The sequence below is a fragment of the Anolis carolinensis genome, chromosome 3 (genome assembly GCF_035594765.1).
Source record: "Anolis carolinensis isolate JA03-04 chromosome 3, rAnoCar3.1.pri, whole genome shotgun sequence".
NCBI lineage: Eukaryota > Metazoa > Chordata > Lepidosauria > Squamata > Dactyloidae > Anolis > Anolis carolinensis.
In genome coordinates this window covers 128,141,356-128,166,539 of record NC_085843.1, presented here as the reverse complement: position 1 = coordinate 128,166,539, position 25,184 = coordinate 128,141,356, and the positions used below count along the sequence as shown (strand labels likewise).

General features: G+C 41.8%; 1 protein-coding gene across 5 annotated transcripts in view; it reads right to left on the bottom strand.

Moving 5' to 3' along the window:
• The window catches only part of ndfip2 (Nedd4 family interacting protein 2), a 106,253-nt gene that overhangs the window by 50,114 nt on the left and 30,955 nt on the right, over window positions 1-25,184 (bottom strand). Inside the window, exon 1 of one of the 5 annotated variants that reach the window (XM_008106925.3) lies at window positions 10,137-10,368. The exons of the other annotated variants lie outside the window; for them this stretch is intronic. Coding sequence (XP_008105132.1) covers window positions 10,137-10,193 — 57 coding nt within the window. The 5' untranslated portion in view covers window positions 10,194-10,368. Of the gene's footprint in view, window positions 1-10,136; window positions 10,369-25,184 lie in introns of those variants that run through there. 5 annotated transcript variants of the gene reach the window in all.

Below are 25,184 nucleotides of genomic sequence, written 5' to 3'. Positions count from 1 at the left end.
TCCTAACCACATTCACGAGAGCTTTTCCCATGGAACTTGAAAGCTGAACCCAGTCCCACTTGTTTCTACAGTTCTTTTACTCTGGAAATCTCACCCTTAACCACCTAACTGAATCTGAGAGGTTCACAGAGGTAAGAAACGGCAGATATACCTGGTGTTTGCCCTAGAGAGAAACACGTTTATTATAGTCCTCTGTAGTTTTGGATTTTGTATCCATGGATTCAATCATCCATGGCTTGAAAACACATCTTTAAAAACATTCCAAAAAGCAAACCTTGATTTGGTCATTTTGTATAATGGACACAATTTTACACCACTTACATAACGGAACTTGAGAATCCACTTGTTTTGGTATCTACAACCTCAGCAGACATCCAGTGTAGATTCTTTCACCTGAAAAGCCTACATTCAAGAATTTCACTAGGTATTTGACATTAGGGCTTCAAGCTAATCTCTGTTTTACACTGGTAAACTTTAAAAAGTGTAACACATCTAATACAAACACAGCCCAAGAAATTTGCCCTCAACTACGGGCCCAAAATGTGCAAGCCCTCACACTTTTACTGGAGGTGTTGTTTTTACCAAATGACGCCTCCGGTAAAAGAGGAATAACTCATGACAAAGCAGGAAAACCCTGCTTTGTCATGAATTATTTAGATACTCCATTAGACCCGGGGCATCCTGAAAGGCCCGAGTCTAATGGAGTATGGGCCCTGTGGGGATAGACTACCCGGTCTTGGACTACCCAGTAGTCTGTCCCCATAGCCCAATTTGCTTCTTTGGGGGCCTTTGGGCCCGAAGAAGTGAAGAGGGAACCCACCCCTCTCCAAATCCCCCCTAAAAGCTTTAAAATAAAATTAAACTTACCAGGCTGTCATTAGGCCTCTCTGGAGGCCTCCTGGTGCATACTAATATTGCGTGAGGAGGTGAGGAAGCAAATTGCTCCTCCCCCGTCACAGCAGTGGTATGTGCCAGGAAGCCTCAAGAGAGCCCTAATGGCAGCCATACAAGTTTTTTTTTAAAAGCTTTTAGGGGGGGGGGGGTTGGGCTGTGTCCATTCCAGCACGGTAGTTAACATGCTGCAATGAGGACAGCCCATGGGAAAACCCATTTGTTTTCCCAGGGTGTGGGGACTTAAACCCGCTCCGAAGAGGATTTAATATATGTCTGGAAGTGCCCTACATGCTATATTTGCTTTGGAAATGCAATTTATCTTTTCTACAATCTGGAACAAGGTTTGTTTTGGCAATATGCTAGATATGACACTCAGAAGCCCAAAACATCTCCCAATATTGTCATTTAGTTGAGAAGGAGGGACACAACTTCCACTGCAGCATTATATGCATCAATAAACTTGACTTTGTTAAAAAGAGCAAGAACTAACCCTCTGTGCAGGAAAAGTAATCCCTATCAATTTAGGACTCCCATGTTCAAACATGTTTAGGAGCCCCAGTGCGTTAAAGCACTGAGCTGGAGACCATAAGGTCCCAGGTTCAAACCCCAGGAGCAGTGTGAGCGGCCGCTGTTAGCCCCAGCTCCTGCCAACCTAGCAGTTCGAAAACATGCCAATGTGAGTAGATCAATAGGCAGGAAAGTAACAGCACTCCATGCAGTCATGCCGGCCACATGACCTTGGAGGTGTCTACGGACAACGCCGGCTCTTCGGCTTAGAAATGGAGATGAGCACCAACCCCCAGAGTCAGACATGATTGGACTTAACGTCAGGGGAAACCTTTACCTTTACCTTTTCTATGTTCAAACAAACAATCAAGAGAGCTTACTGGCCAGGAGCCACAGCACTGACTCAGCTATCTCCCATAATTCCAAAGTTTTGATGATTTTTTACATAGCAATTGCCCCTCACAACTCCCTCTCTCTCTCATACACACACACATTACATACTGGAGGTTGGAAGAGTTTTAGTAATCTGGATCTTTCTTCTGTTTTCTAAACAGCTGATTGCCCAATTTCTGTTCAAAGAAAAGAGGGATTACCACAGTAGTAGTTGCCTCATAGTCCCAATATATTTCTGGGAAAATGTGTCATAAGGAAGTTGTACAAAGTAGGTCAGTTGTTATGTTATTTGGAATGAAAACACTTGGGAGAAATTACCCATACAGCAATATACAGGAAACATTTCAAGAAAAGCAGGAAAAATTGCTGTAGTCATATTGCTCTGGTATGGCTAATTTCATAGTGAACATGGTAAAATAATGAACCACTGAAGTTTGCATGTGTGGTTCTTTACAATCGATGACTGTTCTAAGGCCTTCTGTTCTCAGAACACAGCACAAGGACTGGTACAAAGGGACTGAGAAAACCTTTAAGCCCTTGTAGCCCCATATGGGACATTGTTTATACAAAATTTCAATAAACCCTCTAACTTTTACAAAAAATACTATGTAACATGTAAGTCAGCTTCTGACTGCATTGACATCAGGGAGGGGAACATAAGAACTAACTAGACAGACTTAGTTTAATATAAAAACCCAGATTCAAGACACAGTTTCATAACAAGAAGAGAAAAATATAAAAAACAGGAAACTGAAGAGAGGAAGTCACATGCATATTCCAGAAGTTTCCAAGTTGAAGGCATTCCTGTGATACATGTTAATGAAATACAGCGACGTGTGCTCTGTCACATTAGTCCAAGACCTTGCATAATCTATCTTTCATAAACAACACTGAGGTCTTGGAATCAAGGAGCTAGGGAGATCCTCAAAATGGCAGCAAGGCTAAGTTACTTGGTAATCTTATCCTACTGATCGACTACATATATAATATCAAAACAGTCCAACAGAAGACATGATATTCTTAACAAACCAAAAGCCCTGCCTATTTCCATACATATACCACCCACTCAAAAACCTTTCAACTTGATGACACATATAGATATGTAAGCTTATTTTACTTCTAATGAGCACTTGGTTTTCCTTGACCTCTATACATAAAAACACAAACAGAGAGAGAACTTTGGATTACAGCCTAATTTTCACATTCATACATCACATATGTTTTGGACAACTTTCTTAAAGGGTCAGTTAGCTGCCCTATTTACCTGATTAGTAGTTTGTCTGGTTAGGCCCATTTTATTTTTAACACTGCTAGACCTTGGTAAGAGAATGAGAAAATGGCTTGAGGATTGGGCTGGCTCTTGTCTGCAGAATGTGTTATTCTTAAACTTGATTTTCTGGGGAACATTTTAAATCTGGCTACAAAAAGAGGCTGGAATACAGATCATAGCAATAGCAGAACTCAGACTGTTCTGGGATTCAACTTAATTTCTTCTCCAAGCCTGAAGTTATTTTCTCTACATACGATACATGAATCAAAACAGTTTTAAAATACAGTAAAGTCCCACTTATCCAAGCTAAACGGGCCGGAAGAAGCTTGGATAAGTGAATATCTTGGATAATAAGGAGGGATTAAGGAAAAGCCTATTAAATATCAAATTAGGTTATGATTTTACAAATTAAGCACCAAAACATCATGTTTTACAACAAATTTGACAGAAAAAGCAGTTCAATACACAGTAATGTTATGTTGTAATTACTGTTATTTACGAATTTAGCACCAAAATATCACGATATATTGGAAACACTGACTACAAAAAATGGCTTGGGATAATCCAGAAACTTGGATAAGTGAGGCTTGGATAAGTGAGACTCTACTGTACATCCAAACTATCACCAACAATTTCAGCATTCAACACTATTTTCCCAAGATAAGCTTGTGCAATGGAATCATGACATGTAAAATCAGAGGCATGGGGGAAATTCTTACATTCTCTCTTCACTGCCCCCAAAAGTTTGAACTATGAGCCAAGTTTTTGTTCCCTCCTGGTTAGTTTGTTTAAAGGCCAACTCATGTCCAATTAAAAAACTGGCAATGTTCCTTTAGGGAAAAGTTTGCTACATCAGCTCCCTTCTGTTCTACCCACCAGGCAAAGGCAAACAAGCAGAAGCAATATGGGAGGAGGTGTTCACTTTAAGTGTTATTCAACACCCAAAGGCTTGTCACTTGATAGGGCGAGAAAGGAACAAGTTAAGTGCACTGGTCATTTCCTTAAGCTCTCTAAGTAGCCAGTCCTCAAAGGCACCTGTGATGTAATGGCAAGTTTGCTTAGCTGATTCAGAAAATCACCACCCACAGTTTCCAAGCATAAACAAATGGGATTATCTGCCCACAGAAGAAGTTTGTTGGGGGTGAAATGAAACATTATACTCTTGCAAATTATATGCTTGCCTGCTATATAGAAATATGCTCCTTATTTCAAAGCATAAACCTTTACATGGCTGTAGAGCTTGAGAATATATATTGAATCTGTCAGCTTAGAAATATTATTCAAAAGAACTTAATGGTTCTCTTATCCAGATGAAGAAAGGGTCCAAAGATTAGTGCTAATAAGACATATCAGGGTGTTCAGGCAGAGGGCAAAACATGGACTTCCTGTTACCAAGATAGGAATCTATTTGCTTCAACCTACAGGGTTTGTTTTCCCCAGAAAGATATAAATGTAGCAAATACCTCCCCCCCCCCCTTTCTGGCCATTCATCACAAGAAAGGTAGATATTGATTTGTTATTTACTTCCTACTACCTACATCTATTACAAAATATGCTTTCAAAAATAGAAATCCCAACTATCACTGACTTTTTTTGTTTTTCAGAAGTAGAAAAAATACAAAGACACAGTAGTATGGCATTTTCAGCACTACTAATCTGAAAATCCTCTGAAATATGATAACAGACGTTAAAAATAAGGAATGCTCTTAAAAATTAAGGGTTGTTTACAAGGTCCAGGCTTTAATTCACTATCAGGGTAAACCATGTTATACTTATTAATTACAGCTGGCCATTTTATTTAGAAGGCTTATATTCAAGGCTATTTTTATACTGTACCACAGCAGGAAATAAAAGCAATCAAGCTGATCTGTGTTAACAAAGAACAGTCACCTGTTTATTGAATCATAAGTTTCCCTGATCAAAGTTCAAGAAGCCACCCATATTGAGTTTTACCATATAGCTATGAATTGCACTTATTGCTAATTATGCAAATATCAATTATAAGTTTCATAACAAGAAATGTTTAATCAACTGGCAACCCAACAAGCCTGACCCTTACACATGAATCTATTATGCTCACTGCAAGTGACTCGAAAAACATGGATAAGGTCGCAGTCCTACAGACTTGCTTACTCAGAAATATCTAGTTGGATTCAGTGGTGTTTACTCCCAGGCAAATGTACATACAACCACAGGCCCAGTTACCTAACTATATCTAACACTAGTACATGAAGAGCAAAGGGAAGGGAGATGTGAAGGGCACAAAGAAAGACAATCCAAAGGAACTGGAATTGGAATCCAAAAAGAAAAAGAGAGATGCAGTGAACCTATTCAATATATTTGTCTTCTCATTAGAAAGAGAAGGGTGATTTATGAGTTCTGTTTTGAAGCATGGGATAGAAAGAGAAGAAATTGGTGCCTAAACATCTTCTAGGCACCAGATCCCTTCTGATCTTGGAAGCTAAACAGGGTCAATTTGGTTCACTGGAAGTCTCCCATCCAACTACTAACCAAGGCTGACAGAGTTTGTAATTGGAGGAAGGGAAACTGATAAAACCATCTTCTTCCTCAGAAACTCAAGGGGAGGCTCTCAAGAGGTGACAAGAGGTGACGAAGTGACACATACAAACACAGAAATGTATACAGGCAGTCCCTGAATTACAAACATTTGACTTATAAATAACTCATAGTGAAGAACGGGGGTGAGACAACAAGAAGTGACAGAAATCTAGTCCTGGGAAGGGGTCTCCACTGAAGATTTAGAACCAATACTCCTTTTCACAACAAACATTTTTTTTTCAAAATCTAATTGTTATAGGGACAGAAAGTGAAGTGACATCTTTTGAACAAGGGCACAGACAGCAAAACAAACCCCACAGGGGTGTTAACCCTTTCCTATGCTTTTCAAAGCTAATATATACTGGCTAGAGTATATATTATATATACTACAAAATATAATCTATATATATAAAGGAGTGACGGCATCACGGCAATTCACAAAACAACAAAACTACAGGCCCACCAACCTCAAAATTTGACAACACAACCCATCATCCACGCCTCAAGGTTGATACAACAAAAAGAAAAAAATAAAGTCCTAATTAGAGGGAGAGCAATAATTGTTTTTATCCAATTGCTGCCAGTTTAGAGGGCTAATCTCTGCCCACTTGGTTGCCTAGCAACCAGCCAAGGGACAGCCAGGGTTCAGTTAGGGGACAGGCAGATTTAGGCCTCACTTAGACTTCTTCCACAGATTATCTGATTTTAACTGGATTATATGGCAGTGTAGACTCAAGGCCCTTCCACACAGCTATATAACCCATTTATAATCTTATATTATCTGCTTTGCACTGGATTATCTTGACTCCGCACTACCATATAATCCACTTCAGTGTGCATTTTATACAACTGTGAAGAAGGGGCCTCAGATCATCCAGTTCTAAGCAGATAATATAAGATTAGAAATATACAGTAGAGTCTCACTTATCCAACGTAAACAGGCCGGCAGGATAAGTGAATATGTTGGATAATAAGAAGGGATTCAGGAAAAGCCAATTAAACATCAAATTAGGTAATCGTTATACAAATTAAGCACCAAAACATCATATTATACAACAAATTTGACAGAAAAAGTAGTTCCATGCGCAGTAATGCTATGTAGTATTTACAGTAGAGTCTCACTTATCCAACACTCGCTTATCCAACGTTCTGGATTATCCAACGCATTTTTGTAGTCAATGCTTTCAATATATCGTGATATTTTGGTGCTAAATTCATAAATCCAGTAATTTCTACATAGAATTACTGTGTATTGAACTACTTTTTCTTCCAAATTTGTTGTCTAACATGATGTTTTGGTCCTTAATTTGTGAAATCATAACTTAATTTGATGTTTAATAGGCTTATCCTTAATCCCTCCTTATTATCCATCATATTCGCTTATCCAACATTCTGCCAGCCCGTTTATGTTGGATAAGTGAGACTCTACTGTATTGTATTTACAAATTTACCACTAAAATATCACAATGAATTTAAAACACTGACTACAAAAACATTGATTATGAAAAGGCAGACTGCGTTGGATAATCCAGAACATTGTATAAGCGAATGTTGGATAAGTGAGATTCTTCTTTAATATGAAATAATTACTGGGATAGAATAATGCAGAACAATATAATCTCTAAAACCAGGACAGTAAATAAACAGGGGAATTCCAGACAGGAAACAATCAGGGCCAGCTAACACATCCCAACAAAGTATTCCCATCATCAAAGTCTGGCAAATCCTCTGTTTTCTCAGGGCCACAGACAGTAGAAGCACATAAAATATCGCAAACAACACCACTCTGAAAACAAGGGAATTCCAGACAGGAAACAATCAGGGCCAGCTAACACCTCCCAACAAAAAATTCACTCAGGGAGGAAACAGCCAGGCTTTAAAGCTGCAAGGCCATTACATCCTAATCATTTTTCCTAATTGCAGCATTCATACTTGCCTCCAACAAACAAAAAAAACCAATCAGAAATATTATATATTCACAACCTTTAGGAAATAATATCCCCTGATGGCACAGCGTGTTAAAGCGCTGAGCTGCTGAACTTCTGGACTGAAAGGCCGCAGGTTTGAATTGGGGGACCAGAGTGAGCCTTTACTGTTAGCCCCAGCTTCTGCCAACCCAGAAGTTCAAAAACATGCAAATGTGAGTGCATCAATAGGTACTGCTCCGGCGGGAAGGTAACGCCGCTCCATGTAGTCATCCCACATGACCTTGGAGGAGTCTACGGACAACGCCGGCTCTTCGGCTTAGAAATGGAGATGAGCACCAACCCCCAGAGTAAGACACGACTGGACTTAATGTCTGGGGAAAACCTTTACCCTTTATCTTAACTACCACCAATTCCTCAATACTTTATTTCCCATAACACCAGACTTCGCCACAGCAACGCGTGGCCGGGCACAGCTAGTAATATATAAAAGGTAAAGGTAAAGGTTTTTCCCTGACGTTAAGTCCAGTCATGTCTGACTCTGGGGGTTGGTGCTCATCTCCATTTCTAAGCCGAAGAGCCGGCGTTGTCCGTAGACACCTCCAAGGTCATGTGGCCAGCATGACTGCATGGAGCGCCATTACCTTCCCGCCGGAGCAGTACCTATTGGTCTACTCACATTGGCATGTTTATCGAACTGCTAGGTTGGTAGGAGCTGGAGCTAACAGCAGCCGCTCATACCGCTCCCGGGGTTTGAACCTGGGACCTTTTGGTCTCCAGCTCAGTGCTTTAATGCACTTTGCCACCGGGGCTCCTTATAATAATATATAGAAATAATAAAATTGGAATGTAATAATCCTAATATATTATATATAACATTAATATTGTTGTAGTATAATATATTATATATACTACTAATTATGATATAGTACAATATATTATATAATACTAATAGCATAATATATTGGTAGTGTATATATATTGTGGTATAACAATATAGTACAATATAATAATATAATAATTGTATATTACATGTAATATTACAAATAATATTGCAGGATAGTGGTGTAGTACAATATAGTAATACATAATACTAATATTGTGCTATGCTACATATAATATATTGTATATACATATAATATTGATAATAACATTACAGCATAATACAGTATACTACAATAAAATATATAATAATAATATTGTAATATCGTAATAAAGGTAAAGGTTTCCCCTGACGTTAAGTCCAGTCGTGACCGACTCTGGGGGTTGGTGCTCATCTCCATTTCTAAGCCGAAGAGCTGGTGTTGTCCATTGACATCTCCAAGGTCATGTGGCTGGCATGACTGCATGGAACGCCGTTACCTTCCCACGGTACCTATTGATCTACTCACATTTACATGTTCAGCAGCTCAGCGCTTTAACACACTGTGCCACCAGTAATACTTATATATACTGATAATAATGATATGCTGTTTTATTATTGTATATTTATATATTTTAAGTTGTCATGTTTTTGATTGTGAGCTGCTTTGAGTCTCGTTATGGAGAGATAAAGGAGGAAATAAATACAATAGAGTTTCATTTATCCAAGCCTCGCTTATCCAAGCCTCTGGATTATCCAAGCCATTTTTGTAGTCAATGTTTTCAATATATCGTGATATTTTGGTGCTAAATTCGTAAATACAGTAATTACAACATAACATTACTGCGTATTGAACTACTTTTTCTGTCAAATTTGTTGTATAACATGATGTTTTGGTGCTTAATTTGTAAAATCATAACCTAATTTGATGTTTAATAGGCTTTTCCTTAATCCCTCCTTATTATCCAAGATATTCGCTTATCCAAGCTTCTGCTGGCCCGTTTAGCTTGGATAAGTGAGACTCTACTGTACATAATAAAAGTTATACTTTTAGAAAGCACCTGTTCAGACTTGCATACAAATACAACTTAAGAACAAACCCACAGAACTGAACTTGTTCCTAACCTTGTGCATTCAACATTCCCTGTATGGGTGCCTCCAAGCCAGGTTTACAGCCGGAGTGTAAATTGTATACAAATAAGGCACACTGAACGCAAAGGTGCCACTCTGCCAGGGTGCATCACCGAAGAACTAATAGCTTGACAGCATTCCCAACGGCCACAGCTCAGTGTTGTTTGGGAGTTGTAGTTTGACCAGCCTTTCCTGTCAAAAGGCTGGGAAGACAAATCCCAAGATGTGTTGTCAAAAGGCTTTCATGGCCGGAATCACTGGGTTGCTGTGAGTTTTCTGGGCTGTATTGGCGATGTTCCAGAAGCAGTCTCTCCTGACGTTTCGCCCAGGCATCCTCAGAGGTTGAGGGGTTTCCACAGCCTGGAGCCATGGCAGTGTAAGTGGGGGTCAAACGGCATCACTTCTACAGTGTGGGCAATTCTGGTGGGATCAGGGGGCTCCTCGAACAAAGCAGGGCCTTCCTTGTTTGCTCGAGGCTTGGAAGGAGTAACTGCCACCGTGGAGGCGAAGGGGGGCTTCCAAGGAGGCCAGGCCTAGGCTGCGGGAGGCCTCCCTCTTCTCCCTCCGGCGGCCACTCACTCACTCACTCACTCACCACTTGGTACCGACTGGCCGGCTGCTGAGGCTGCTGCTGCTGCTGGAGGTGCTCCATTTCGGCGGTGGAGGCCCACTCCGGCCTGGCAGCTTGGCCTCCCTTGTCTCCGGGTCCCCTCGCAACGCTAGTCCACCTCAGTGCCTCCCTTTGCTGCCTTCCTGCCTTCCTTCCTCCCAGGAAGCCTCGGCACCAGTAGCTCCTCCTCCTCCAGCCGCCAGAGGGGCGGGCGCGAGGAGACGTGACGGAAGAGAGGCTGAGGCGGGGCCTGACTCCGAGGCAGAGCAACAGTCTCCGCCCACTGCTCGCTTTGGCCACGCCCTCCGAGAGGAAAGCCACAACGCCCTCTCCGTTCAAACCCTCCCTGTGGAATTGAGTGCAGCCTGACCCCACTTCAAGCTGGCAGTTTAGGGGTTCAAGCCAGCCACCCCGAAATTTTTCAGGTCAAAACAAACAAACAAAAAAACCTGGTTTACTCATGAATTTTAACTGCTTAAGCAAACCCCCCTACCAATTATAAAGGTAAAGGTTTCCCCTGACGTTAAGTCCAGTCATGTCTGACTCTGGGGGTTGGTGCTCATCTCCATTTCTAAGCCGAAGAGCCGGCGTTGTCCGTAGACACCTCCAAGGTCATGCGGCCGGCATGACTGCATAGAGCGCCGTTACTTTCCCGCCGGAGGTGTACCTATTGATCTACTCAAATTTGCATGTTTTCGAACTGCTAGGTTAACAGGAGATACGATGTATATACCAAGTATACGAGGAACAAAAATGAGAGTCTCTCCAGAACCGCAACCATCATCTTAACCCAATTTTGATTGGGTTGTTGTGAGTTTTCCGGGCTGTAGGGCCATGTTTCGGGAGCATTCTCTCCTGACGTTTCACCCACGTCTATGGAAGGCATCCTCAGAGGTTGTGAGGTCTGTTGGAAAATGGGGTTTATACAGAATCCTAGAGTTGGAAGAGACCTCATGGGCCATCCAGTCCAACCCCCTGCTAAAGCACACCCAACAGATGGCCATCCAGCCTCTGCTTAAAAGCCTCCAAAGAAAGAGCCTCAACCACACTCCGAGGTAGTGAGTTCCACTGCCGAACAGCTCTCACAGTTAAGAGGTTGTGTTGTCGAAGGCTTTCATGGCCGGAATCACAGGGTTGTTGTGGGTTTTCCGGGCTATATGGCCATGTTCCAGAAGCATTTTCTCCTGATGTTTAAAGGACTTCCTCAGGCAGGAAGGTGCCAGGACATGAAGCTGGCCAGGCCATTAATGCTAATCAAGGCGATTAATGACAACATTCACACTGGCCTCCAACAGACAAAAGTCCTTTCTTCCACCCTGGACCTTCCACAGATATATAAGCCTTCCTTGCTTAGTTTTTCCAATATCCCTCACAACCTCTGAGGATGCCTGCCATAGATGTGGGCAAAACGTCAGGAGAAAATGCTTCTGGAACATGGCCATACAGCCCAGAAAACCCACAACAACCCAGTTAGGAAGTTCTTCTTAATGTTCAGGTGAGATCTCCTTTCCTGTAATTTAAAGCTGTTGTTCCGCATCCTCTCAAGGGCAGCAGAAAACAAGCTTGCTCCTTCCTCCCTATGACTTGGAAAGTACAGGTTGGGAAAAAGAACTCTTGTCTGTCTGAGGCAGGTGTGAATGTTGCAATTGATCACCTTGATTAGCCTTTAATGGCCTTGCAGATTCAAAACCTGGCTGCTTCCTGCCTGATGGAATCCTTTGTTGGGAGGTGTTAGCTGGCCCTGATTGTTTCATGTCTGGAATTCCCGTTTTCAGAGTGTTGTTCTTTATTTACTGCCCTGATATTCAAGTCTTTTTTAAACACTGGTAGCCAGATTGTGTTCATTTTCATGGTTTCCTCCTTTCTGTTGAAATTGTCCCCATGCTTGTGGATTTCAATGGCATCCCTGTGTAGTCGGACATGGTGGTTGTTAGAGTGGTCCAGCATTTCTGTGTTCTCAAACTGTGTGCTGTGTGTGTGTGCTTACTGTGTGCAGTCTACATGGGGGCCACCAAACACAGCATTGCCCAAACATGAATCAAGGAACATGAAAGGCACTGCAGACTAACTCAACCAAAGAAGTTGCCATAGCAGAACACTTGATGAACCAACCTAGACAAAGCATATTATTTGAGAACACAGAAATGCTAGCCCACTCTCACAACTCTAACACCAATTACACCCCATCTGCAGATTTAATGACTTCCCCATTTTTCAATAACCCGGTTGTTAAATCTCCAAAACCAGAAATAAGAAGGGGAAATGAATTGGAGTTGGCAGAAAAAAAAATTGACAAGGAACTCTTGGTATCTGCTGGACCCATGGATACTCAAGTTCCATTACTGTATATAAAATGACGTAGTAAAATTGTGTCCCTTATAGAAAACAGCAAAATCAAGGTTTGTGTTTAGAATTTTTTAAAGAAAAAAAAATCAAACAGTGGATGGTTGAATCTATGCGTACAGAAATTCTGGCTATGGAGGATCAGCATATGCTCCTATGAAGAGTTTGTTTTTAGAAATCCTAGAGGAAGGATAGGCTCAAAGCTGAATAAATTTCTTTGTTATATAGACACAGTAGCAAAACTCCATTTTATTATATAAATGACACAGTAGCACCCATCCATTCTGGTCTATAAATAGCACTGCAGCACAACCCATTCATCTAACTGCTATGTGAGTATGACTGGGAATTTGGGTGACCCACAAAGATCAAAAAATACTTGATAAATTCCCCTGGAATATTAATAAACTAATAAGCAGCTAGGAAGCTGCTGTTAATCTCAAGGCTGCCTGTAGCTAGGGTTGGGCCAGGTGAGAAAATCATCTCAAGCCTCTTCTACACTGCCAAATAAAATCCAGATTATCTTCTTTGAACTGGATTATATTGCAGTGTAGACTCATATAATCCAGCTCAAAGCAGATAATGTAGACTATCTGATATGAAAATCTGGATTATATGGCAGTGTAGAAGGGGCCTCACTGTATAAAGCCACTAAAAGCTCTGCCACGTGCAATTTGTGAAGAGCTATGTTGTCATACAATTTAGGCAAATGGAGTAGTTAGTCTTCTATCTCAGGAACTTGTTGTCAGTCTCCAGTTTTTATGATGGGAGACAAGACTATAAATTCTGTTTTTTTTATGGGGCAGGTCCACTTTGGCCATGCAAATCTTCAGCTCATTTAGTAGCTCAGCACTATATTATGGTTTGCAAAGCACAAATATTTTGTTGCTGCACTTTGCAAAGACTTTTCAGAGGGCTATGTATTTACTTAGTTGCTTCTGCCTTCCTTCCCAGTCCTTGTGGTACCAAAAACTCACCCACTGCTCTGCATCCACCATCTAGTAGAAGCAAGTAGCTTACATTAAGTGTGTGTGTGTGTATATACTGCATATATGTGTGTGTGTTCGTGCGTGTATATATATATATATATGACAATTTGTGAACAACTGTGGTTGGCACTTAATGGTATTTGGTCTAAGTTTTGGTCTAGAAGCCTCAAGGCCTGGGTTGAACCAAAACTAGCAATCCCAGTTACCACCCCATTAACTCATAACACCCCTCCCAAAGAGCAAGGGGGTATAAGATATTATTAGAAATTACAAGTGAAGTTATTGGGTAGCAAACTGGATGATCACGCCACTGTTTCCTCCAGTGTGCATCATTCATCTCCATGCAGGACATAAAGGAATATTGAATCTAAAAAGTGGAACAAATGTTGCAATGAGGGTTGTGGCTCACAGTTCCAGTGAGACAATTAACATCTTCCTGTTTGATTCCATACACTAACAATTAATCAGCATTTCATGGTCAGAGAGCATGCAAAGAGTGAAGCAACTGCCTTGGGCAACAAACCATAGGACTTCTGATCAGCATGCTCTCTAACAGAACCAATTTGGTAGGAAAAGTCTCAGTTAATCATTTGTCTCCTAACTTTTTCAGATGTTGTACAAATGTCCTAGTTTCTCTTCTTTCTTCCAGTTTGTTCTTTTTCCTCAGCTTACTTTCATTGGCACAAACCGAGCTAGAAGTTCAGAAGTAATTTGCACTCTATTAGCCCAGTAGGAGGGAGAGAAGAAGAGGCGATGGGATCTTCTCTTTCCTGGTTTGGTTGTTGCTGTGTGCCATCAAGTCATTTCCCATTTATGACAACCTTAAAGTGAAGTTATCATGGCAAGATTTGCTCATATTTGCCTTCCTCTGAGGTTGAGGAAGTGGTACTTGCCATGGGCTTCCATGCTTGACTGGCAATTCAAATCCAGATCTTCAGAGTCACAGACCAATGCTCAAATCACAACATCATGCTGTTTCTTGCCTTTTTCTGTGGACTTATTTAAAAGCAAACTAAGTAGCCTCTCCTAGCTTGTGTGTTATTCCTCCTTAATAACCTTTTCTACTTTGCCCATGCTCAATTGTTGCTTGCCCACACTTATTGATCCATGAAATGTTGGAGGGCATGCAATCAGTGTTGAAGAAAGGTTCAGATGATCCTCTTTGCTTTTTTGTATGGAATGAAAAAGAACAAGCAAGTATCTAGACATTTGCCTCAGACAACAACCTATTTTGGGCTGATCCATTCCTTTGACATGATTGTGGGGCCAGTGAAATGACTTCACTCCTACATAATTTTAGAAGTTCTTTTGTTTATCTTTAGTAGCACCTAGTTTACCATAGCGACAAAGGTCTCCCATTCAGACCTCTACCCTTTTAGAATCACGTAGAAGTGACTGCACAAGGTAGGAGGTGATGGAAAATTAAATGAGAACACCTCTAAGAGAAAAGTTCTCTTGCCACCCACGCTGTTATCCTACACATTTTGCTTTCTACACAGCTATCAGACACATGCATTTTAGTTTCTTTATATAATGTAGGCAATGTTATTTCCTGCATGGTAAGGTGCTGGCTCCAGCAGCGTTTGAGTTATGGCAATCAAAATATGATAAAAGTCAGTGCTATACTGCTAACTGCAACACACGGGAAAGTCTGGAGATCAGAAACACTGTTATCTTTTGTCAATTAATCAAAAAGGTTTGTGCCAAAAGTTTGTGCTAGAGCAGCAGTGGGAGGTAAACACTCCTTCCTTCCTCTTTCTTTCTTTTTCTTTCTGTATAATACTGTTGTCCTGCAATCAAGTCCATTCCTGGCATGCCAACTCCTGTGGTTTCCAGTCAAGATACGCAGAAATGAGGGCAAAATCAATGATCGATTTTATTGCTTACTTGATCAAGGAAGAATTCCAGGGGAAAGGGTGAATCCCAGATCTGACATGCCTGCCATGTGTGGTTAACAGTATTTTATGGTCTTTCAAACATAATGGACTTTGTTCTGATTAGATCAAAGTTACAATCCGTTTTCTCATTGATGTGATGTACATTCATTGTTATGCTTTACAACTGGAATTGGTGAGTTGTGTATTGTGGGAAGTTTAATAAAGCTTTATTGGAGGAACCCTGAATTTGTTGCCTGCTGGTATCCATCTCCCTTCCATGGGTGGGGACTTTCTAGGTGAAGAAGTTGCCTATGGCAATGGTGACAATGGTCACTGATGGACTATCGGAGTAGGACGGCCCTTAGGTGATGGAATTTCGTAGTCCCCCTAAATAGGACAACGGGGGAGCTGGGCTGTGGTGATGATCTTTCAGATCACCTCAGATGAGATATCTGATGAGCATGCCTTCCCACCCAACAAGGGCGCCGAGCTGATCTGGGCTCGCCCAAGGAATCTTATGGAACCCAGTAGGTTCCAGAACGCTCTGAGAGATCTGGAGCCAGTCACCGACTCGATCGATGCACAGGTGGACTCATGGAACACCAGGCTATCCAATGCACTCGATGAGATCGCCCCTAGACGCCCTCTCCAACCCCACCGAAACCGGTCTCCTTGGTTCACCGAGGAACTTCGACCGATGAAGCGAGAAAAGAGACGGCTAGAGAGCGTGTGGCGAGAACTCCGTGACGGAGTATCGAGATCAGCCTATAGGGCTTTCATGGAGTCCTATGAACATGCTATCATCGAAGCAAAGCGAGCATATTACGCCTCTCTGATAGCGTCTGCCAGCTCACGCCCAGCAAAATTGTTTAAAATTATTCGATCTTTAACAACGGTCCCTATCGTCCCAAAAAGTGATGATCAGGCCCTTTCAGCCGAGGCTTTTCAGAGCTATTTTACCGACAAGATCTCGCTACTACGCCGGGACCTCCCTGCCACAATCGACACAGTGAGAGAACTTGGGACGCCGTGGCCACTCGCTGGGCCCACCCTCGACCGGTTCATCCTGCTGGATGCAGAGGCTCTTGATAGGCTCATAGCTGTAGTTAGACCGACCACTTGCTCCCTCGATCCGTGTCCCTCATGGTTGGTGAAATCCTGCCTGGAGGGATTACATGACCCGCTGCTGAAGATAATAAACAGCTCCCTTGAGCAAGGAGTCTTTCCAGAGGGATTAAAAGAGGCGGTGGTCTCTCCTCTGCTGAAAAAAACAGATTTAGATCGTTCGCTTCCCTCCAGCTACCGCCCAGTTTCAAATCTTTCATTTCTGGGCAAGGTGATTGAGAGGGCAGTAGCGGTGCAGCTGCAGCAGTTTCTAGATGACACAGCCGGACTGGATCCTTTCCAGTCTGGCTTCCGTGTGGGGCATGGGACAGAGACTGTATTGGTTTCCATCACAGATCATCTCCGATGCCAGCTTGACCAGGGCGGGTCGGTGCTGCTTGTGTTATTGGATCTCACAGCAGCATTTGACACAGTCGATCACAATCTTCTGATCCACCGCCTTGCCGTTGCTGGAGTTAGGGGGACAGCTTTAAATTGGCTGGCCTCCTTTCTTCACAACCGTGGACAGCGAGTGGAGAGGGGAGGCCTGGTCTCTGAGAGGTCCCCTCTACATTGTGGGGTTCCTCAGGGGGCCATTCTCTCCCCTCTGTTGTTTAACATCTATATGCGACCACTTGCTCAGCTGGTCCGAGATTTCGGGCTCGAGTGTTATCAATACGCTGACGACACTCAGCTTGTGTTAAAGATGGAGGGCCGACCGGAGTCTGTACCCGACAGTTTTCATCAGTGCCTCGAGGCCATTATTGGATGGTTGCGTTCCAGTAGGTTGAGGGTGAATCCAGCAAAGACGGAGATCCTATGGCTGGGCCGACCGGGCAGTGGGGATATCCAGTTGCCAACCCTGGATGGCGAAGTGCTACGCCCGTCTTTACTGGTAAAGAGTCTGGGAGTCCTCTTGGACCCTTCATTGACGATGGAGGCCCAGGTCTCCGCCGTTACCAAAACTGCCTTTTTTCATCTTCGGCAGGCTAGACGGCTAGCCCCCTATCTGTCTAGGGACAACCTGGCTACGGTGATCCAGGCCACAGTCATCTCGAGACTGGATTACTGTAACACCCTCTACATTGGCCTTCCTGTGTCGGTGATCCGGAAGCTCAAATTGGTGCAAAATGCAGCTGCCCGGCTCCTTGCGGGAGTCCCGATAAGATGCCACATAACACCAATCTTACGGCAGCTGCACTGGTTACCAATTGAGCACCGGATCACTTTCAAAGTGATGGTGCTTACCTTCAAGGCCTTACATGGTCTAGGGCCGATGTACCTGAGGGACCACCTCACTCCCTACAAACCCCAGAGATCCCTCCGTTCTGAGGACCAAGACCTGTTGGAAGTCCCCAGTTTTAAGACCTTGCGTCTAACAACAACCAGACACAGAGCCTTTTCAGTAGTGGCGCCATCTCTTTGGAACACCTTGCCACCTGAAGTTCGTGCCTTGCGGGACTTGTTGGCCTTCCGTAGGGCATGTAAGACACACCTGTTTCGACAGGCTTTTGAGTTCTGTTGTTGATGTTTTAAAAGGTGCTTTTAGGATGTTTTTAAAGATATTTTTTAAGATGTTTTTTAAAGATGTTTTTAAGATGTTTTTAAATTGTTGATTTTAGCCGGTTCTTGTAAGCCGCTCCGAGCCCTAGGGGAGTGGCGGCATATAAGTTTGAAAAATAAATAAATAAATAAATAAATATATTGTGACCCTGAATGATCAGCTGCTAGCTGGCATTCCAATCTATTATGCACAGCTTGGGTGGAGGAAGTTCTTATGTCCTGCTGGTAACTTGTGCACATTGTGGTGTTAGTGAGAGGGAGAAAGCCAGGCAAGGCTTTCCAGCAGGGGTTTCTTTTTCTGATGTTAGATGGGGCATTGGGAGATCATCTATATCCAAACCCTGTTTTCAGAGACTCAAATTTTGGGGTCTGGGTTTTCAGATAACGATAAAGAGGCTATTATACAACAAGGCCTCCAGTTTTTCTAGAAATCCAGGCAGATATTTTAGCTGTGTACCAGGTTCAAAGAAATAAACCAACAGACCCAGTGCCCAAGTGTGTCACATCAGATGAAACACTCTTTGTGGCAAGTGCTGTGACTCTGTGATAAGCACATGCTTTGTACAAATTAAGCATTCCTTATTGGGAATTCTGAAACCCAAAATATTTCAAAATTCAACATTGACCACATGGGTGGTTGATAAGTGACACTTTTGCTTTCTGATGGTTCAATGCATACAAAATGTTTCATGAACAAAATTATTATTATTATTATTATTATTATTATTATTATTATTATTATTATTTTCATGTCAGGAGCAACCTGAGTAGCTTCTGGTGTGAGAGAATTGGCCATCTGCAAGGACGTTGCCCAGGGGACGTCCAGACGTTTTGATGTTTTACCATCCTTGTGGGAGGCTTCTCTCATGTCCCTGCATGGAGCTGGAGCTGATAGAGGGAGCTCATCTGTGCTCTCCCCGGGTGGGATTCGAACCTGGCAGCCTTCAGGTCAGCAACCCAACTTTCAAGTCACGAGGCTTTAATCCCCTATGCCACCAGGGGCTCCTAAACAAAATTATTAAAATTTTATATAAATTAACTTCACGCTAATTATATAAGGTTTATATATGAGGGTTTAGATTTGGGTCCCATCTCCAAGATATCTCATTATATACTTATATTCAAATGCAGGTATTCCAAAATCTGGGGGGAAATCCAAAATCAGGTCCAAAGCATTCCAGAAAAAGGATACTCAGTCCGGATAGAGAAGCTCTCATTTTCCAATATCTCCATATACACCTGGGAAAAACTCAAGAGTCCTGTTAACTGATCACATGTAGATTAGGTGAAGGCAATCTTTGACACACTATGACCAAGTTTGCTGTCCCTGGGGACCAAACTGCCCTAAAATAGTTTCAACCCCTACCATGAAACTGAAAGTGGCTAGAAGCCCATTTTTATTTTTATCCAACCATTAAAATGTATGGAGAAAAAGAGCGGAGCTTAAATTTCTTTGAAAAGAGAATCACCACTCTCCAAAATTTCCAAAAGTAGAAATTCCACTTTTCCTACCATTTGTTTTAGTCTGGGGATGATTAGGTTTTGTGGAAGTAGTATGGATGTTTTACAAAAGCAGCCTGGGGTTCTATTAAACTGCAATCTGTACTAAGTTAGATGTATAGGGTTACCACATGCCTTCCTTTTCCTGGACATGTCCTTTTTCAGATCTAACATTTCTGTCATGATGGACTTTTAAAAGGACTGGGGTTTTTAAAATGTCAGCTGCTGCTTCTCTTTCCATCTTATAACACTTCATTATGGTCTCCATTGAGAAGTCTACTAGGAGAAGGGATGGAGGTTTAATACAGCACAGAGAGAGATTGAGAAGGCAACTTGGGATGGGGAGAAGAGAGACAACAGATCAAGAGTACTGAGTAGATGTGTATGGAAGCTGAGAGAGACTCCAGCCACATAAGCACAATGAAACGGTAGCTTAAAGAAACACATGAAACAACTGTCTGAAGAGACGGTGCTGGTGAAGTAAAATTGTTATTTAAATACCCTGTACAGTGAAGACTAGGAATATTTCTAATGGCAATCATCCCAGCTTATAGATGGGTTGAGCACCTCGTATGCGGAAATCTGAAATAACCTGAAGTACTTAAGTGACGAGATAGTAAGACCTTTGCTTTCTGATGGTTCAATGCACACAAACTTTGTTTCATATACAACATTATTCATAATGTATACAATTACCATTGGGCTATGTTTATAAGGTATACGCAGGCCTGTAGCGAGGGGGGGGGGGGGTTTAGGGGTTCAAATTTTCCAAAATTTTTCCCCCAAATTTTTCAGGTTATAAAAAAAACCTGGTTTACTCATGAATTTTAACTCGTTAACCAAATCCCCATGCTAAGTCTATGAGAGGCAAAACATTAAGAGTCCCTCCAGGCACTATCTCAAGCAGATATTGACAGGTTTGTAGTGGGGGGGGGGGGGGGTGCTAGGGTTCAAACCCCCCCTCCCCCAAAATTTTCAAAACCCCTCCCAAAAATTTTTTCTGGCTACAGCCCTGGGTATATGTGAAAGATAAATGAATTCCATGTTTCTACTTGGTTGCATTATGTGTATATATGCAAATACAGGTATTCCAAAATCTTTAAAAACCCTCTGAAAACCCAAACATTCCTGATGCCAAATATTTTGGGTAAGGGATACTCAACCTGTAGGAGTAACAGTCATCAGAGCACTTGGAAGTTTGACATAATCAATGGATAAATGTGTGTCCTCTTTTTACGCTTTTCCATATATGGTAACACTAGAGTTGCACCAATCGTCTGACTCTTGGCAGCTTCTGATGAAAAACTTAAGTTCCAAGGGCAGATCTATTTAACTCAGAGGGTAATGTTTTTCTTGAAATCCTGGGCCCCTCTCTTGAATCTTTATCAGCCGCATGGCATGCAGATAGGAAAGCAAAGACAGAAATGTGATGTGTGGGAGAGTTCATTACCAACATTTTCATATGTTAAAGACAAAGAAGCAGGAATCCTTTAAAAGGCAACAACTCCACATTTCCCTATCACCATAATTTACCAATTCATCTAGTCCACTTTAGAACTTATGCTACAACAAAAACCAACAAGCTGTTTTGCATGAAGCTTCCAGAGTCAGCTTGGTGCCATCCAGATGTATTGGACTGCAATTCCCAAAACCACATTAGTAGCTATCCTATTTTTGATACTCATCAAAGAATACCGTATTGTAATTCTTTTTTTTTTGAAGCCTTCCTGATATAGCTGAGCCTATATTAATTTGTTATGGCTAATATAGATATTACAAATGAATGTTATTCTTTCATATGATATTTTATTGTTGAAATCTTTAAAGGTATGTAGTTTATGAATATTCAATAAATGAATTAATGAATGCAATGTAAATTTATCCAAGATGGACTGAATCATGAAGGCCGCCTAATGGAGGGGGTTCTCTAAAAATATTTTTATTCAGTTATTTGGGAAATACTTGCATTCAGAAGGAAAACACACAGGATGGCAGAGTGTAATACAATAATCAAATCAGAAGACAGATCATTCGCATTGTAAAAATAAAACTGCAGAAGCAGCAGCTAAAACAAACTCTTAATATTCAGCAAATTCATAATTAGGACTGACATCATGGACTGAAAGGTCCAGGCAAATACCAGATCTAGAACTGAAATTGCATTAGTGGGAGTAACATGGAAGCTCTCTGAATAGGACATGCTTCCAAATAGGATATCTTGACCTTTTCCATTTTGATCACCTTCCTCTGGACACATTCTAGATGGTCAATATATTTCCTAAATTATGATGCCCAGAACTGGACACAATGTTCCAGGTGAGGTCTAACCAAAGTGCTAAAAGAAAGCAGATCATGTCCCGTCACCTCAGTTTATAAAATGCTGCTTACCAAAAGTCATTTTTCCTAGTTTCAAATTCTCTGAGGTGTTTCCATTTGTTCTATGTGCAGGACTCTTGTATTAATAGGCGTAGCATGCCATTAAGCCACCACTCCTATTCATATCTCTGCTAATGCATTGGATTAGGTGAAGACTAGTCAATTCAGCCACTTCTGGGTTCCTTGTGTTCTGAATAGTTCTGCTCTTTAGGAAGCAGCTAGGCAAGTCTGCCAATTAGTTCATTTCAGCTACAAGCAAACATCATCCCAACTGGATATCAGGCTCACCAGAATGACAATGGATAGATATAGGTGCTACCATCTGCCTTAGTCTAGGACAGTGGTTCTCAATCTATGGGTCCCCAGGTGTTTTGGCCTACAATTCCCAGAAATTTCAGCCAGTTTACCAGCTGTTAGGATTTCTGGGAGTTGAAGGCCAAAACATCTGGGGACCCACAGGTTGAGAACCACTGGTCTAGGACTTTCTGTCTGGCACTTTTTCAGTGTGCAACTACACTGTAGAATTAATACAGTTTGATAGCACTTCAGCTGCCATAGCTCTATGCTGTGGAATCACGGAACCTGCAATTTGGTGAGGCACTAGCATGCTTTGGTGGCAAAGGCTATAATATGCCTACAGTGTAGATACGCCCTCAGTCTGCATTGTGACCACAAGAGAAGCCAGAAATAAGTGTGCATAAACATGTCAGCCAGAGAATAAAGTCAACTCAACAAGGGGCTACCACTTTAGTTTTCATCCACTTTGTTTTTCTCAGTGTGATACATTTTGTTTCAGGTGAATTATCACATCAGTCTGGTCATGCAATTGTTAGACTTCTTGGACAGACAAGCTGGCGGTATCTAATGAGCAAAACTGTATCCTGAAATATAATATGAGAGGCGCCACAGTATGTAATCAGATAGGTAAAGACGTCTCCAAATTGGCTTCCGGCAACTCTTCTCTCGAGATAATGGATAAGCCAGATGTAGCTTTGGAAGACTATAAACAAGTGACCTTTCATTTCAAAATATATTTTTAACATTGGGGAGAAAAAAGCAATACAAAATCCAACAGACAGTAGAGAGTTTGTTTTAAAAAGAAGCATTGTCCCTTATTTCACACACAGAATAAAATACCACTTCTATCTCTTATCACACATGACTGCCCTAGTCATATGCAAAAGCATCTGGAGTACACTGGAGCAAAAGGAATAATCCGAGATGTTGAATTTCTCCATCCATTTCTCTTGCTGCTACAATGGTTTACTCAACTTCTCTCAGCTTTTCAACCTTACTCCAGCCTTTCTCAACACCTAATAGTAAACGAGGTGTGTGAGAGAGCACATTTGCTTCATCCCAAAGTGGCAAAATGACACCTGCTTGAACTATGGGCTGGTTTTACTGACAAACATTATGTGTATTTAAGACTACAGTGGGAAATGCTGCCATGGTTTGACATCTACCTGTATATTGCATGCCCTCCTTCTGCTTTAGTCGAGTGTGTGGAAAACTTGCATTTAAAGACATAGGTCATGGTATGTAAGTGATGCCTGCCAAAAAACAAAAATAAAGGCATGAGATGTGTTTTACTTTGTACGTCCATTTGCATTTGTTTGATAATGAAATTGAACTAGTGTGCTCAGTAAGTGCTCAAACGATCACCTTCTCTCTTTAACACATTGGTGGGTAATTTGTGATCCTGCAAGTGTTGTTTGACTTTAACTCCCATCATCCCCAGCTATCATTGTCAATCGAAACTGCAGTCCAACCACATCTAGTAGGTTCCAGGGATTTGCTTAATTACAGAAATGTTTACCTGCTGACATCAAAGCTGCCATGCCAGTAATCACCATGAGGACTGTCCATGGGGCATATTACATTAAGAAACAAGTTTTATTACAGAAATCTAAACAAGAACCTGAAGAAGGTAGTTAAAACATCACCGTATGTTTACATGGCTTCTGCAAGCTGCATGTTTGTTAAAACATATTTTAAAACCAAAGTGGAATCACTATACAGAATTTTAAAATTAAAAGCTACACACAATTTGCTTTTGATGAAGAAAGCCTGATATCACAACTTGAGCCAAATGTTACTTGAGGAAGGAATATCCACTCCGAAGTATACCAATGCTAGGATTACATGAAAGGGCAAACTGAACACCCTCCGATCAAGCACAGCTCTTTGGTTGACAGCAGACAGCTGGGTAGGCATCTGATTACCCGTCAAATCAGTCCTTGAAGCCCACACACAGGCTGTTTTCATACAAACAGATGAAGGAGATCAACTGAAGATTGTTTACATTAAGGTTATCTTCTCTACACTGATGGTTGCATGCAGTCCTTCAGGTTTTGTACCTTAATGCACTGTTCCAGGTTAGCCCCATGCAGAATGTTCCATGGCCTTTGTACCTCGCACTTTGTTTACAAAACATATGTAAGTCCTTGTGCTATGATGATGGGAGCAGGGTTTCGTTTTGGTTTTAAAACAAATCGTGCCAGCTCGCCACACAGGCAACTAGGTGTCCCTTGTTATACACCACCACATTTGTTTGGAGGCGTGGAAGAGATGAGATCAAAATGTCAGGATTCAAAATGTGTCGGGATATGCAACATCAAAGGGGAAGCAATAATGAAGTTGAAATGAAACCTCTTTGGAGAACAGTAGAGGGATGAGTTACATAGAGAAACAGTTAAAACTTTGCTGTAGATTTTCATGGAGTTTTGCAGAAGTGTTAGATTGCTGTGTGGGCCCCTGGTGGTGGCTCAGTGTGTTAAAGCACTGAGCTGCTGAACTTGCAAATCAAAGGTCCCAGGTTCAAATCTCGGGAGCGGAATGAGCGCCCGCTGTTAGCCCCAGCTCCTGCCAACCTAGCAGTTCAAAAACATGCAAATGTGAGTAGATAAACAGGTACCGCTCCGGCGGGAAGGTAACGGCGCTCCATGCAGTCATGCCAGCCACATGACCTTGGAGGTGTCTACGGACAACGCCGGCTCTTCGGCTTAGAAATGGAGATGAGCACCAACCCCAGAGTCGGTCATGACTGGACTTAACGTCAGGGGAAAACCTTTACCTTACCTTTAGATTGCTGTGCATTGTTGAATCATTGAGGTGCTGTGTGGTTTCTGGGCTGTATAGCCGTGTTCTAGCAGCATTTTCTCCTGTTAGATTACCATTCAACAAGGTATTAAGTGAATCTACTCGAATTGGAACTGTTGTTATTACATGCCTTCAAATTATTTCTGGCTTGTGGTGATCTCTTAGGACCATAGGGTTTTCTT